The sequence below is a fragment of the Canis lupus genome, chromosome 3 (genome assembly GCF_003254725.2).
Source record: "Canis lupus dingo isolate Sandy chromosome 3, ASM325472v2, whole genome shotgun sequence".
Classification (NCBI taxonomy): domain Eukaryota; kingdom Metazoa; phylum Chordata; class Mammalia; order Carnivora; family Canidae; genus Canis; species Canis lupus.
In genome coordinates, this window is record NC_064245.1 from 39,310,314 (window position 1) to 39,327,016 (window position 16,703).

General features: G+C 44.6%; 1 protein-coding gene across 2 annotated transcripts in view; it reads left to right on the forward strand.

Annotated features, from left to right (window-relative positions):
• Positions 1-778: 778 nt before the first annotated feature.
• Positions 779-16,703, forward strand: part of TARS3 (threonyl-tRNA synthetase 3) — a 73,139-nt gene continuing 57,214 nt past the window's right edge. The window contains exons 1-5 of one of the 2 annotated variants that reach the window (XM_025437393.3): positions 779-1,135; positions 2,061-2,129; positions 2,765-2,961; positions 10,488-10,611; positions 15,797-15,918. In XM_025437393.3, coding sequence (XP_025293178.1) covers positions 836-1,135; positions 2,061-2,129; positions 2,765-2,961; positions 10,488-10,611; positions 15,797-15,918 — 812 coding nt within the window. In that variant the 5' untranslated portion in view covers positions 779-835. The remainder of the gene's footprint in view (positions 1,136-2,060; positions 2,130-2,764; positions 2,962-10,487; positions 10,612-15,796; positions 15,919-16,703) is intronic. The other variant, XM_025437394.3, reaches the window with a different exon arrangement.

The following is a 16,703-nucleotide window of genomic DNA, read 5'->3' on the forward strand; positions in this document are numbered from 1 at the left end:
CCCGCTCCCCCCCTCCCCCCAGCCTCCCCGCCCCTCCCGGTCTCCCCAGCCTCCTCCCCCCCCCCCGCTCCCAGCCCCTCCCGGTCCCCCGCCCTCCCCGGTCTCCCGCCTCCCCCCGCTCCCCGCCCCTCCCGGTCTCCCGCCCCTCCCCGCTCCCCGCCCCCCTCCCGGTCTCCCCGCCCTCCCCGCCCCCCCCGCCTCTCCCGGTCTCCCCGCCCCTCCCCGCCCCCCGCCCCTCCCGGTCTCCCCGCCTCCCCCCCGCTCCCCGCCCCTCCCGGTCTCCCCGCCCCTCCCCGCTCCCCGCCCCTCCCGGTCTCCCCGCCCCTCCCCCCACCCCCCGCCCCTCCCGGTCTCCCCGCCCCTCCCCGCCCCCCGCCCCTCCCGGTCTCCCCGCCTCCCCCCGCTCCCCGCCCCTCCCGGTCTCCCCGCCCCTCCCCGCTCCCCGCCCCTCCCCCCGCTCCCCGCCCCTCCCGGTCTCCCCGCCCCTCCCCGCTCCCCGCCCCTCCCGGTCTCCCCGCCCCTCCCCCCGCTCCGCCCCTCCCGGTCTCCCCGCCCCTCCCCGCTCCCCGCCCCTCCCGGTCTCCCCGCCCTCCCCGCCCCCCGCCTCTCCCGGTCTCCCCGCCCCTCCCGGTCTCCCCGCCTCCCCCCGCCCCGCGCCTCTCTCGGTCTCCCCGCCCCTCCCCGCCGCCCCGCCTCCCCCCGCCGCCCCGCCTCCCGGAGGTTTCCGTAGACCGCCGAGGTCCGGCTGTCCCTCCGCCCCGCCCCGCCCCGCCCCGCCCCGCCCCGCCGCAGCTGCTCCACCTGAGCGGCGTCGGTGGCCCCGGGAGCCGGCCCCATGGCGGCCGAGGCGGTGGCGTCGCGCCTGGAGCGGCAGGAGGAGGACATCCGCTGGCTGTGGGCGGAGGTGCAGCGCCTGAGGGACGAGCAGCTGAACGCGCCCGACCGGGGCCAGGCCGAGGGGCCGTGCCTGACGCGGGAGGTGGCGCAGCTGCGGGCGGAGAACCGCGACCTGCGCCAGCGCCTGTGCCGCCTGCGGCTGTGCCTCGCCGAGGAGCTGAGCCAGCGGGCGCCGCTGGGGGGCGCGGCGCGGGCGGCGGGGAGGAACGGGGCCGGGCGCGCGGCTGCCGGCGCGCAGGTGACCGGGCGCGGGTGGCTGCGGGGAGCCTCGCTGCGGGGAGGCGGGGCGGGCGCGGCCCAGAGTCCCGGGCGGGCGGGCGGGGACCGTGGCAGCGGGGCGGCGGGCCCGCCGGAAGCCCTGCGCTGTGCACCTGCCGAGGCCTGGGAACCGCCGAGGCGCCTGGACCCCCTGCGGAGCCCGGTGGTCCCGGCGGTCGCCGGGCTGGATGGTGTTTCCTAGCTCTTCCGGGAAATTGCCTGCCGCGTATTTTCTTCAGTAGCAAAAATAGCGTTTTCCTTCGTTTGAAAAAAAATGCTGGAGTGTGTAAAACTCACTGTTCTTTCCTTAGCAGGAAGACCAACAGCTACATAAACAAAGTCTTCCATCCTGTCTAATGAATGGCTGGTTCATTTATGACAGGTGGTTTTGGGTTTTTTTGTTGTTGTTATTCACTTCTTGAGATCTGTACATTTAGCGTTATTCTTTAGTGATTTAATATCTTGGCCCATTGAAGGACAGATCATCTTCGTGTAAAATAATACATTTTCTGAAGTTCCAAAGGCTTTCTCAGACTGTGGGATGTTCTTGAGTTCTTTACCAACGGTAACTGTGGTGCACTGGCAGCATCTTCCTGAAACAGTGCATTGAAAGTCCGTGGGCAGCTACACAACCATTTCCCAGCGATATTATCTGTTTAAGGTTTAGGGGAAAGAACTTTAGAGAGCAAAATGTGTTAAATGTACCTAACCAGAGTGTGTGAAAATGCACAGACAAGAAGAAAATGACTTGCCCATGGAGAGCTGTGGTGGTGGTCAGGGAAGCCAGAACTCCGATGTGGGAGCCTTGCTGACTGCTAGCATATCCCTCCCCTCTGCACGTTTCTGATGTGTTCCTCTTTCTTGTCATTGGGATGAGTTATTTATAATTTACCTTTATTTCTCAGCCTCCTTCCAGTCAAAGCCAAGAAAAGAACACTAAAACGGAGGAGGAGGAAAGCAGGCCTGAGAGTGAGGTAAGTTGTTGCTGTCTAAATAATGTAAAATACTACCTGTAATTTAAATATGCCTATACAGTTAATTGCCTGGATTTTTAATTAAAGTATAATTCCTAACTCAATTATGACATTTGTAGTATATTTAAAACCTTGCAAGCCTTAGCTACAATGTGTCTTAACTTCAAGATGAGCTAGCCACACAGCTAGAGTTAAGTTAGCCCCTTGTCTATTTAAGTTGAGATAGCAGAGCTTTTCTTTTCTGTTAAGGAAATTAGCTACCATCTACCTCATTAAAACCACCAGAATATGTTTTGAGCATAAACACTTGGCAGGAGCCAAGGAGGAAAACCTGGTCTCAGAGGGATCAGTCTGGTTGAGATCAGATAAACAGGAAAGACAACCAGAGAAAGTACGGTGGTATATGGGTAGGTGCTGAGTTGTGGGACTGTGTGCACCCACGCATTAAACATGTGTCAGGGGGAGATGTAGTTAGAAGAAGTAGGCTTTGAGCTGGACCCTGAGACCCAAGAAGGAGGTGGGAAGTGACCAGAAGGAGAGTTGGAAATGACCTCGGGTGTGCAGAGAGCGTGTAGAACAGGTATAAAAAAAGTAGGCTGTGTATGTTAACCTCTTTGTATTCTGATGACTTTCAGGGAAATAATCAACCAGATTTTGTAAAGGAAAGATTGAAGCTATATGAAATATTGAAGAAAGACTATCAGCTCTTATTTGCCCTTAATGACAAAAAGGGGAATACAAGCAATGTGATCACAGTAAGAATGGCTGGTGGGAAAACAGTGGAAGGCGAAGTCTGGACAACAACACCTTATCAAGTGGCCGCTGAAATTAGGTAAACCATAGTTTGGAGAAGATACTTGTTATTGAAGTATCTGTTATTATGCCAGAGCTTGGTGGCAGGGTGTTCCCTAGGGACTGCAAAAATATTTTTTTCTAACTCAGTTGAATAAACTAAATATCATTAATTTTTTTCCCTCTGGCTTCTAAAGAGGGCATTTAAAGAAGTAATTGAATACCAGAGTAAAATCTCTTCTTCTTTAAAATGCCCACATTTTAAAGTAATAAAAATATATGGTAGAGAAAAACATCTAATACTTGACAGGTCATTTACATTGACTTTGTTCATCATCAAGATATCTCCATGACATTTTACAGATTTTTTTTTTAAGATTTTATTTATTCATGAGAGACATAGAAAGAGAAGCAGAGACACAGGCAGAAGGAGAAGCACACTCCCTGCAAGGAGCCCAATGTGAGACTTCATCCCAGGACCCTAGGAACATGATCTGAGCCTAAGGCACATGCTCAACCACTGAGCTACCCAGGTGCCCTGAGGTTTTACAGATCTTTTCCTGGACTTGACTCCAAGTCTAGTCATTGTCCCACCAGTAAATAACCATGGGTGATTCTTTCAACCAAGTTAGAAAAATCCCTGAAGGTTTCCAAGCCTGTTTCCTTTTATCTCAGTGGAAGTAATGATGCTTTTCCCATTAATGAGGTTGTAAAGGGGATCCCTGGGTGGCGCAGCGGTTTAGCGCCTGCCTTTGGCCCAGGGCACGATCCTGGAGACCCGGGATCGAATCCCATGTCAGGCTCCCTGCATGGAGCCTGCTTCTCCCTCTGCCTATGTCTCTGCCTCTCTCTCTCTGTCTCTCTCTGTGACTATCATAAATAAATAAAATTTAAAAAAATATTTTAAAAAATGAGGTTGTAAAATTAAGTGAAATACTTTTTTATACTCTGAAAATTAAAGTGCCTCTAGAAATGTACAAAATAACTTATTATAGATTGAAGGTATGTTAGAGCTATTATCAACTCTGGAATAAGTACTTTGACTTTCCTAGAAATTAGATACATTAGTAAAGTTATATTATTTTGACCAATGTTAATTCCTAGCATTAAATATGATTCTATAGAAGCTATAGCTCAGGGCAGCCCGGGTGGCTCAGTGGTTTAGCGCCGCCTTCAGCTCAGCGCATGATCCTGGAGTCCCACGTCAGGCTCCCTGCATGGAGCCTGCTTCTCCCTCTCCCTCTGCCTGTGTCTCTGTGTCTCTCATGAATAATAAATAAATAAAACCTTAAAAAAAAAGAAGCTATAGCTCAAAATTGCCACTTAAATAAACTTTCACTATTTAAAAAGCAAGCTTTTTCAACAATTGAAATCTTCAGATTTCCTTTGGAAACTAGTTAAAGTTGTATTTTTCCCCTTTTTATCATATCTTGCACTCTAACGGCCCCTCCTAACCTGTTCCCCCATTTTCCAGGGGAGATGAATAAATGTGCTGGGAAAAACGGGCTTTGAGGCAAAAAATAAGTTTTTCTTCATGGAGAGTCAGTTTGCATGTTGGCATATTAGAGCCTGAAGAATCCTACACTGAAGAAACCTGTTAAAACTTGGGAAAATAGAACAGGTTCTTCACTGTACTCTCAATAATATGCATTTCCACAGGGTACCAGCTTACAAACCCTACAGTCACATTTCATGATAGAGGGATTGTAGGAATGTTTAAAAAGTAAAGTTATCCAGAACTAAAAGATGAGCAAACCTGGTAAGAAGAAAGCAGTGATCATAATATTACTATGGGGCACCAGAATTCAGGGCCGAAATCATCAGAAATAGACAAACAGTGTATTCCTAGCATTAAATATAATTCTCTGGAAGCTATAGCTCAAAAACTGTTCAAGCTATAGCTCAAAACTAAGTGAGTTAAATAATGTAGCATCAGATCAGAATACAAAACTACAGATACTAGGGAGTATCTTAAACTTTGGGTAGTTTTTAGGCAGGTCAAATAGGTAAACATTAGGGTTAAATGTGACTGAATAATAACACAGTGAGGTGAACTTAGTGGCTGCTCATCAGTCCCTGTGGTCTACAGACAGAGGTCTCTCAACACCTGTGGTTGTGTTTTTGGCTTCTCAGAACCTCAATTAAATGCAGAAATGCAAAGTTCACATATTCCATGAATAAAATGAAATCAGTTTTGAATTCAATACACATTACATGATAGAAAAAGCAGAATAAAACTTGAAAATTGAAAATTCTTCAAAATAACTCAGGTAAAAGGAAACAAAAACTCCAGAGTTTTTAGAAAATACTTAAAAAGGAGAATATGTATCAGAAATCTATGGAATATAGTTAAAGTAGTGATCAGAAACAGATTTGTAGTGTCGAAGGCATTTCTAATAAGAAAGAAGAAAAAGAAACAGACTAAGAATTCAACTCAGGCGGTTAGAAAAGAGAGGGAGCTCTAAAATGAATCAGAGGGGGCACCTGGGTGGCTCAGTTGGTTGGGTGTCAGGCTCTTGATCTCAGCCCAGGTCTTGATCTCAGGGTTGTGAGTTGGACTGTGTGTTGGGCTCTTTTTTAAAAAGTGAGTTAGAGAATAGTATTAACTGAAAAACTATCTGAGTAAGTATGGGTTCAGTGAGGTAGCTGGATATAAAATAAATGAGAAATTAATAGCTTTATTAAATTATACTGCCTGTTCTCCTGGGTAACTGAGAGTTTATTGCATAGATGATTATTCCTGCTCTGGGGGAGTCTAAGCATAACATGAAAAGTGGAAATCATTAGAGAAAGAATGGACAAATTCAAATGGTGCACGAAATAAAACACTTAAGAAAAATGGCTATGTGTAAAAATGACACGTAAGACGGGAAATGACAAATGTGGTAAAAATGTACCATATAAAACAAATGATTGCTCCCTAAGTGTTTTTCAAATTAATAGGAAAAAGATGAAAACTTCAACAGAACAGATTGTCTTAGAAGTGTAAATGAAAATTATGTGTTCTCGATTTGTCTGAGGTTTATGAATAGCAATTAATATTGATAGTCTTGGGAAAGTGGCACTTTTGGAGGGCAGATAAATAGGTCCAGTCTCTTTCTGACTTTTAAAGCCTTAAAAACGTGCTGACCTTGGACCCAGTAATTCTATACATGCCCATATATCCTAAGAAAGCACCCCTGTAGAGGGATGCGTGTGTGGCTCAGTTGGCTAAGCATCTGCCTTCAGCTCAGCTCATGATCCTGGGGTTCTAAGATCAAGCCCTGGGTCAGGCTCCCTGTTCAGTGGAGAGCCTGCTTCTCTCCTTCTGCCGCTGCCCCCTGCTGTGCTCTCTCTCTCTCCATCAAGTAAATAAAATCTTAAAAAAGAAAAGAAAATATCCTGTAGAAAAAAAGGGGCAAAGGACAGTTCATAATAGTTCATGAAAGAATTGTTCGGAGAGTGTGGTCCCCAGACCAACAGCATGAGCATTACCTGGGATCTTAGAAGATCAAATTCATGGGCCCTGCTCCATGCCTCTTGAATTCATTAGCAATCTATTGAGCTCCTAAAGGAGTTTCTGATGCAAGTCCAAGTTTGAGAACCTCTGAGTTAGGCCGCATTGCTGTAACAAGAGACCCCTGAAGACCATGGCATGAATAAGGAAGACATCACATTTTCTCACCTGACAGATGACATCAGCCTGGACTGGTGGCTGTCTCTGGTCCTTGCAGTCATTTGTAGACCTGGGTTCCTTCTGTCTTTTTGCTCTTAGTGCTCTGCACTAGGTACAGTTTGTCCATGTTTGGGGGTGGAAGTTGAGTCCATGCACCTATAGACTTGCCTATAGGCATGGGGAAGAACAGCTGAAGAACAGTGATGCTTTAAGGCCCAGACCCCAACCGTGGCACATTTTAATTTCCTCTAATATCCTATTAGCTCACATTTAGGTACCTGACCACCCCTAGCAGTAAGAGAATGGAAATGTCACTCCTGCTGGCCAGCCACACGTCCAGCTAAAGCATTCTCTCCATGGAAGAGGGGAAGCATGGTTTAGGGGACAGCATCTGCCACAGTGTGCCCCTGTGGCATCCAGAAATCTGAGACCCTTTTCCATTGTCCCCCACACTCAGTCCCTCCCCAGGTGAGACAACTCTAGGTCCCAACAAGCTGACAGTGTAGGATTTTCAAGGGATGTGCAAAATACTTCATTAGGCTGGCCCCTTATGCTCTAGCAATAAATAAGCTAATAGACAAGGCTGCCCACCCCACGTTTATATTCAGTGGTGGAATACACACAAGACTGTTACAACTGAAGTGTATTTGGGAAAAAGAGGAAAGAGCGATGGGGCAGACGGTAGTGTAGAAGAAGCCAGATCTTGCTGGCAGTGATTGTGAGGCCAGACTGGCAGCAGGTAGTGCTTGGGTCAGCCCATCTGGCCACCCTTTGTTTTTCTGTGAGCAGTCCTCTTGTCCACAGTCCTGCAAAGACTCTGATTTTGCTCTTTGGGAGCTTTGCAGTTGTCTATCCTCATTAGCCACATCTGGAGTGTGGGGCAGTTTGTCCTGGGGGCTGTACAGTTGGTACCATGCAGTTCCTCCTGGTGCACACTTGGTGGCTCAGAGCTTCTTTAAAAAGGATCAAACAGGGATCCCTGGGTGGCACAGCGATTTGGCGCCTGCCTTTGGCCCAGGGCGCGATCCTGGAGACCTGGGATCGAATCCCACATCGGGCTCCCGGTGCATGGAGCCTGCTTCTCCCTCTGCCTATGTCTCTGCCTCTCTCTCTCTCTCTGTGACTATCATAAATAAATTAAAAAAAAAAAAAGAAAAGAAATAGTAAGTCTTATTTAAAAAAAAAAAAAAAGGATCAAACAGTCATAGGTGTTTGTAAGCTGGGTTTGTCCTTTGGCAAGTACCCTTCTCTCCAGCATAGTAGGCTTCCAGTCTCTTTGCTTCTAATCAGTTCCACGTGAAGTAATCTTGCTTAAGGAATTCTAGACAAAGACTTCTCACCCCCTTTCTTCCCTGGCTTTTGTGCTTGGTCCATTCCTCTGTCCCTCACTTTAATGACCTGAGGTCGCATGAAACAATAGGATGTCAGAGGGCAGCACCCTTTCTCCAATTCCTGCCCTCGGCCTGGCCCCTACTGTCAGTCTTGACATGTGGCCTTTGAGAAGAGCTGTCCCTCCTGCTGTTTGGGACAAAGGACCGTTTCTCCAGTCTTACACAGCCTTACATTTCTGGACTCTTTGTCAGTTTGGATTACAGGCCGCAGGCAGAGCCTCTCTTGGCAAAGCCCTTTCCCTTCCATCTCTGCCTACAAACCCAGTAGTTCTCACCCAGGCCCAGCTTGGTCTGGTATTTTGAAAAAGCTGCAGTAGCTGTCCAGCATTTGCCAACATTCTCCCTTTTTATGACAGCTTCCTTATGTGCTATAGGCATTGTAAGCACATTAGTTTCCCTTCAGACTTTACCAAATATTTTATCAACTATTTAGATCAAGTATCTGTCAGTATTTGATATTTATCAGATATATGCCACAACAAGGGGATATTGGCTTCCCATATCTTACTGCCCATTTGCTAAGCCAGTGCCACATGTTTTGTTTTTGTTACTCACCTCCAGGTCCTTACTTTTTTGGATTAGTTAAGATACAGGCTAAGATGCTGCAACAGAGAGACCAACAAAAATTCAGTGACTTGAAATATGACCAAGTTTCTCTCCTGTAACAGTCTGGGGGAGCGGGGGCTGGCGTGGCAGGGCAGCACTTCTCCATAAGTAAACTGAAGATCTGAATTCCTTCCGTTTGGTCATTTGGTCGAGGGACCATCTGTAGGCATGTACAGCACTGCAGTTGTCTGTGTGGTCCAGGGGAACAGTGCATGTGCACTGTGGTCTGCGGAAGGTAGGGAGGGGATGGAGAAGGGCTCTCTGTTGTCTTGAGGCTGAGATGCAGAAATGCTACAGACCACTGCTGCTTGAATCCATTGCTTCTAGACTTAGTCACATGGCCACATCTGGCTGCAGGGAAGGCTGAAAACTATTGTACCAGAAGGAGAGAATGGGTGTGGAGAACCCCTAGCAGTCTACACAGCCAGTAAAAATGAAAATAAGTTTCTACTTCATTAGTAACAGTAGCTAACATTTAATAAGAAGTTTTTATTATGAGTATGTCTTGTTTCATCCTTAGAATAAATGGATGAGGAAGGTCCTATAAATCCCTATTTTACAGATGAAAAAGCTGAGGCTTAGAGTTAATTGTTCAGTGTTGAAACCCAGGTTGGCCTGACACCAGAGCAGGTACTCTTAACCGCAGCACTGTACTGCCATTCAAGTTATAGAAACGCAAGTTAACACATTATCTGGTAAAGAGGACATGGTCTCATAGTACCTGGCATTACAAGGGGACAGAGAAAAAAGTATTCTTGCTCCTTTCCTGGTTGGAAAATTGGGCAGTATCCTCCAACAGAGATCATTAGAGCTCATTTTCCTTGACTCAGCAGTTTTACTTCATGAATTTTTTCCTGAGAAAATGATTTGGAACTAAGATATGTGTTCAAGAATGTTCACTGCAGTATTATTTGTCATTGGCTAAACAAAACAAAGCAAAATAATCCCACAAAGAAATAACCAAAATGCCCAGCTATAGAGGGTTCAGTTAACAAGTCTTGGTTCTGCCGCGGCTGGTAACTAGTGTGTTTTTCAAGTCTGTCTATGGTCAGGGAAAATATGTAACTTACTAAGTTTAAAAACTACATTACCAAATAACATAAACAGAATGGTACTATTATTAGATTTTCATATTGGTGTATATATTTATCAAAAAATGTGGAAGGACAGACAACAAAATGCTAACAGTAATTTCTGAGTGGTGGGATTGAGGGTGGGTTTTTTTTCTTTTGCTTTTCTGTGTTTTTCAGGGTTTTAATATATTATTTTTGTCAGTAGTTTTCAAACAACAATAAATGTATGTTTGTGTGTGAGAGAGAGAGAGAAAGAGAGAAAGAAAGAGAGAGAAAGAAGAGGAGGGGTGGATGTAGAAAAAGCCTAGAAAGACATGCATCAAAATGTTAGGCATAGTTATTTCAGGGCAGTAAGATTTACATGGTATTTTTGTTTTATTTTTTATGCTTTCTCTGTTTTCCAATTGTTAGTTTATTTTATTTTGTTTTGTTTTGTTTTTACAGTGGGTGTATACTACTTTTGTATTTAAAATAACTGTTACAAAATTTAAAAAAATATGCGCTATTAATTTACTTTTGTACTTTCTATTCACTTGAAAAACAAGCAACCCTGGAAATTATTCTCTTTTTCTTTAAAGATTTTTTTTTCTTTATTTATTCATGAGAGAGAGAGAGAGAGAGAGAGAGGCAGAGACAGGCAAAGGGAGAAGCAGGCTCCATGTAGGATGCCTGATGTGGGACTCGATCCCGGGTCTCCAGGATCATGCCCTGGGCTGAAGGCGGCGCTAAACTGCTGAGCCACCTGGGCTGCCCAACCCTGGAAATTATTCTAATCTATTGTTTTAATGAATCATTGTAGCATGTGATAAGGATAACTCCCAAGTGACTTTTCTCTTATTAGTCCAGAACTGGCTGAAAGCACAGTTGTAGCCAAAGTAAATGGTGAATTGTGGGACTTGGACCGTCCATTGGAAGGGGATTCCACTCTAGAGCTGCTTACATTTGATAATGAGGAAGCTCAAGCTGTAAGTATTTAAAAACAATCAACGAAACCTGAGGTATTTATATTGTAAATGATACTATGCATGAAGACATATCGAAGTCAAGAATGATGAGTTTTATAACCTTCTAAGACTTAAAATTTGTTTATTGGTGTTTAGTAAGTATTTCATGAGTTTCTATGGAACGAATATGTACAAATGTGTATCAGCTTCTAAAGAAACTCCTATTTACCATTTTTTAAAAATAGTTGTTTCCTTAAGCTATAATACTTTATTATAAAATCAATGTATAGTCCAAATGAGTTTTTAATAGATTCTTAAAAGTGGGTCTACTTTATAACATAATAGGTATAGGAGAATTGGAAGACTATCAAAACTCAGATATCTGTTCAATAGTTATTAATTCTGTAAACTAGATACCAGATTTTCATGCAGGTCTCTGATACACAGTATTACCTTAACTTTGAAGTTTCCCTTCATGCAATCTATTATCCACCTAAAAACCTAACCTTAATCTTGAAATTTATGCTAAATTTGTTGATTTATTAATCCAAACCTGTAAGAATCATATTTAAAGTATGTGAGGTATAACAATTCAAGAGCTAAATAATGCAATATCAATAAAATCACACTTAAAAGTGATTCAGAAAGAGCAATCTTTAGAAGAAACAAATAGTGTATATGTATTATTGAGTTGTTCTCATGAGCTGTTCACAGCTGTCACTTAACTTCATCTCCAATGTCATCCCTAGACTTTAAAATTTTGTAAATTCCCTCAATCAGCTGATGAGTGTCCAAGGCCCTGGAGGTATGTGCTGGACCCTGTAGGGCCACAGTGAACAAGGCATGCAGACTCTCGCTTCCAAGAGTTTACATCTAGTGGGAGAAGGTAGTAAATGAGAAAACAAACAACTAGAGGTTTCAGATAGTGTCAATTTCTGTAGAAAGTCAAATAGGGCCTGGAACCGAGGGCAGCCATGACAGCTGGCGGGGCAGTTAGTTTTGATCCTCAACTAAGGGCCAGATCCTGCCTGAAAGCCTTGCACTTTCCTATGCTGGCTAGCTGTTGGCTTATTGTGCAGGTGTCGCTGCTACAACTCTTTTTAAATATTTTTGGCTGTTGAATTTTTTTTTATTGTGCCAGGTATTAGGGTGGTAGGGGATGGAGGAATGATCAAATTTAATGTTCCATGGAGATGTGAGGTCTTTGGGATTCTTCCCTCCTTGCCTTCAGTGATTTCGTGGAAAAAAAAATTCTTTATCATGGGAAATCTTTCTAGAGTGAAGAACCAGCATGCCCTTCTGCTTGCCATGATCCTAAGATTGGGTTAATTATAGGGCTTCCATAAATATGTGTGGTTGTGAGTGAAAAAGATAATGGTGAAAAAAACAATTACCAAATGTTTATTTACCACTTACCAAATGGCCCTGACCCTTTATGTGCATTATCTCCTTGAGTCCCCAGGTACCCTAGCACGCAGGTACTGTTTTCTGTTTTTTGTTTTTGTTTTTGTTTTTATTTTGGCAATCTTTGATATTTATTTGTTTATTTATTTATTTAAATTTTTTTAAATTAAATTCAATTTGCCAACATGTACTATAACACCCAGTGCTCTTCCCATGAAGTACCTTCCTTAGAGCCTGTCACCCATTCACCCTATTCCCCCATTCACCTCCCCTACTGCAACCCTTTGTTTATTTCCCAGAGTTAGGAGTCTCTCATGGTTTGTCTCCCTCTCTCATTTTTCCCACTCATTTTCCCTTATTTCCCTTATAATCCCTTTCACTGTTTTTTATACTCCCCATATGAGTGAAATCATATGATGATTGTCCTTCTGTGATTGGCTTACTTCACTCAGCATAATACCCTCCAGTTCGATCCACGTCAAAGCAAATGGTGGGTGTTTGTCATTTCTGATGGCGAGTGATACAGGTACTGTTTTAATCCCCATTTTACAGATGAAGCAACCAGAGCTCAGAATGGTTAAGTAACTTCTCCAGAATCTCAATGCTTCTTTTAATGTAACTTAGTAACAAAGATTTCTCTTTTCTGTTCTTGGAATTTATTTTCCTGTTATTCTGAATTCATTAAGATACTGAAGAACATAAACCAATTTATGACTATATAGCACACACATCCATGAAAAAGAAACCGTGTAGGGGATCCCTGGGTGGCTCAGCGGTTCGGTGCCTGCCTTTGGCCCAGGGCGCGATCCTGGAGTCCCGGGATGGGTCCCGCGTCCGGGTCCCAGCATGGAGCCTGCTTCTTCCTCCTCCTGTGTCTCTGCCTTTCTCTCTCTCTCTCTCTCTATCATAAATAAATAAACCTAAAAAAAAAAAAAGAAAAAGAAACCCTGTAGAGAAACAAATCTTGAAAACTCAGATCTGGGCAGCCCCAGGTGGCTCAGCAGTTTAGTGCCGCCGTCAGCCCAGGGCCTGATCCTGGAGACCTGGGATCGAGTCCCACCTCGGGCTCCCTGCGTGGAGCCTGCTTCTCCCTCTGCCTGTGTCTCTGCCTCTCTCTCTTTCTGTATGTCTCTCATGAATAAATAAATAAAATCTTAAAAAAAAAAAAAAGAAACCTCAGATCTAAAAAATGAGAAATTAATGATTTTTTAAAAGCAGTTTTTGCTTCACAGAAAAATTCAAGACTCTTTTATATTATAAAAGATGATTCTGTTCATAAGAATATTTAGAGCATAATGTAACATACAGAAGAAATAAATCCCTCTGCTTTCTGGATAGGTTCATATAGAAAATGACAGGAAGCATATTCACATAAAGCTGATAAATACATACAACAGAAACAAGAGTCATTTTATAAAATGATACAGCTTGCAAATTTCAAACATATCTCAGAGTATTTCCTTTTGTAACCATATTGTCCAATAAAAGAATATACATAGGTGTGTATTATTCTACTTTAAATCTTTGGGGGAAATCCCGGAGAAGCCAGTGCTGTGCAGCTGTGATTTCATGCTCAAGAAAACCCCTCAGGGCACTTTATGGTACTTAGAGATGTGAACAAACAAAAGCAGATTTGTGCAAGAACCAAAGCTGCTAGTTCGGTGCTTGTAGTCCCACTACATGGTCCATAGTCACACTCCGTGGTCTCTTGCAGGACATCAGGGCATGAGTCCAGCCTCACCCCCCATTTCAATGGCCACTTCCCCTGCCCCCATCCTCTGGATTTGCTCAGCAGAAGTGACAATCAACCACACCCTTCTTTTAAGTTTTTTTTTTATGGCACCACTGCTTTTCTGGCTTCACTCCATTCCCACCGTGGGTTCTTTTTTTTTTTTTTTTCTTTAATCTTATTTATTCATGAGAGACACGCAGAGAGAGGCAGAGATATAGGCAGAGGGAGAAGCAGGCTCCCTGCATCGATGTGGGACTTGATCTCAGAACCCTGGGATCACGACCTGAGCCAAAGGCAGATGCTCAACCAACTGAGCCACCCAGGTGCCCCCCACCGTGGGTTCTTTCTAAGACTTCTTTGCTAGCTTTTTCTTCTGCCTTTGCTTCCAGAGTGAGGAATTCTGTGCTCAGTCACAGCACCCTCTGTATATTCCCGTTCCAAGCTGTCGTGTCTATTAACTGCTGTCAATTCTCTTTGTAGTGAGATATGTCTCAGTCTTTTATATGCTACTGCCCATGTGATATCTCCATCTGGAGAACGTTCAGGAATCTTTAGTATGTCCACAGTGGAACTCTTGATCTTAGCCCCAGAACTTACCCCTTCCCTGTCTGCCCATCTCACGGTACACCTCCACCACATGCCCAGTTGCTCAACCTAGAATCTCATGGGTTGAGTGTGATTACTGCCTGCTCTCTCAACTCCAGTCTCTACTTAATTGCCAACCCCTTACTTTCCTAATGTATCTTGAATCTTTCCACTCCTCCCCATCTCTACTGCCATTGCCCAAGAGTCTACAATGGTGGTGTTATAGCACTGCCCAAGAATCTGCCCACCTGCTCTCCTAGTCCCCAAAAATCCATTCCCATGCTGCTACCAGACAGTATGTTAAAATGCAAACTGAATAATTTCTTTCTGCTTCGAGCCCTTCAGTGCATCTCATTGCATTTAGAATAAAACTCAGATTTGTCTTCTCCCCCTGCCCAAGGCCTGCATGGTTGCTGGCTCTTTGATAGCTCTGCAACCTTTCTTTGGCTACCCTGCTTTATCCCTTACATGTTAGTCCTGCAGGCCTTCCTGACTCCCTGGGAATGTAGAGCCTTCACTGTTATTCTTCATCACAGTGTCCTGCTCATCTCTTTCTCTTGTGATTATGCACTTACTGGTTGGTTTATGCCTGTTGCTTCCACACTGCGCAGTAAGCCAACCATATGAGGCCAGTGACTCCTTTTTCTTTCACAAGACAGTGTTTGGCTCAACAAATATCTAGGTGTGGACAGCACACCAAAGAAGAGACTTGGGTTCGTGTTGGCAGTTAGCTTGCCCTCCTGGCACCATCCAGAGCAACAGGGCTCTCCCCAGGGACCAACCAACGCTCTGGGGCTGTTTACAGACCGGATCTCAGCCTAACACTGCGGATTGGGATCACCCGTAGCCTGCTCAGTGCTGGAACTCCCTCTGTTCCAATTTATTTTGTCAACTAGTTTTCTAACTGTAATGTTTTCTATTTAATAAGGGAAAGAAAGTGCTGCCAGGGGACTCAATTGTCTTGCTTCTTTGGTACCTTTATTTATTTGGTGACTTTGGTTAGTTATAATTTATCCATAAAACATTGATTCCTTGGGAATTCAACACCAAATTCAAAACCAAACTTTCTGAACTTGTAGACCCGATGAGCAGCCTTTGGACTTTGGCAAATTTACTGGTGTGTGTACTGCCTCGGGGTCTCAGGCAGCCAGCAGGGATTCCCAGGCCACACTTCTCCCTCAAGAGCCATTTTATCAAAAGCTGTTCAACATGTAAAGACTGCTGCTTAGACACAAACTACTTTGGTCCTCTGCATTCAGCTTAGAGGCTATCTTTGGAGAAACCAAGCATGTGCCTCTGGCATAACTGCAAGGAGCACTCAGAAAATGGTCTCTTCAAAGAGGGCATTGAAGACAAATTGATGTTGCTCTGTTTTTGTGTTTATCCCCTTAAAGTTAACCCACTTGCTTCCTTGTATTATTTTACTAATAATTTCCCCTGACACAACTTCAATATCCACTGGCCTCTGTGTTTGATGCTCTGCAGGTATACTGGCACTCCAGTGCTCACATTCTTGGGGAGGCCATGGAGCTTTACTATGGAGGCCATTTGTGCTATGGTCCACCCATTGAAAATGGATTCTATTATGACATGTTCATTGAAGACAGGTAATACCACTGCATATTCACATCTGAAGGCATGTATTAATAGTCCATTATTTTATAATGGTTACATATTAATTTAGTTAATGTGTATGTTCTATAACATGAGTATAGATTGGCTGTTTGAAAATTATTTTTTTATGAGTTTAGATTCCAGAACTAACTGAGCACCCTGGACTGTATAGCTCCTGTATACCAACTTGACCAGCTTCATCTCCTGTTACCACCGTTCTAAGATTCATTCAGCAAGATTTTTTTGACTGCCTGTTATCTGCTCTGTGTTTGATGCTGATGATTCAGTGGTGAACAGATCAGTCTGTTCCCATGGAGCTAACAGTCTCTTTAGCTTAGACAGTAAACTAACAGCCACCTACTACCAGGTGGTGATGAGTGGTATGGAAGAAAATAAACCAGGTATGGGGAGGTGTGTGCCATGACAGGTGGTCAGCAAAGGATAAAGTGATGTTGAAGCAGGGATCAGGATGGACAAAGGGAGCAAGCTCTGAGGTTGTGTGTGTGTGGGGGTGTATTTATGAACATTTTGGGAAAGAACATTCTAGGCCTCTGGGACCTCCCTGGCATGGGCTTATGCCTGGCTGTTTGAGGAAAGTCAAGGAACCCAGTGCGGGTGGAGGAGAACTAGCATAAACCAGGGAGTGGCTGAAAGAGGTCAGCTGATGGCTCACGGAGGCCCATTCCCTGTGAGTGCCATTCTACTCTGCAGTTCACACTCACAGATCTTTCTCCCAACCTGGATCCAAAGTCACTGAGGGTGGGGGTTTGTAAGCACT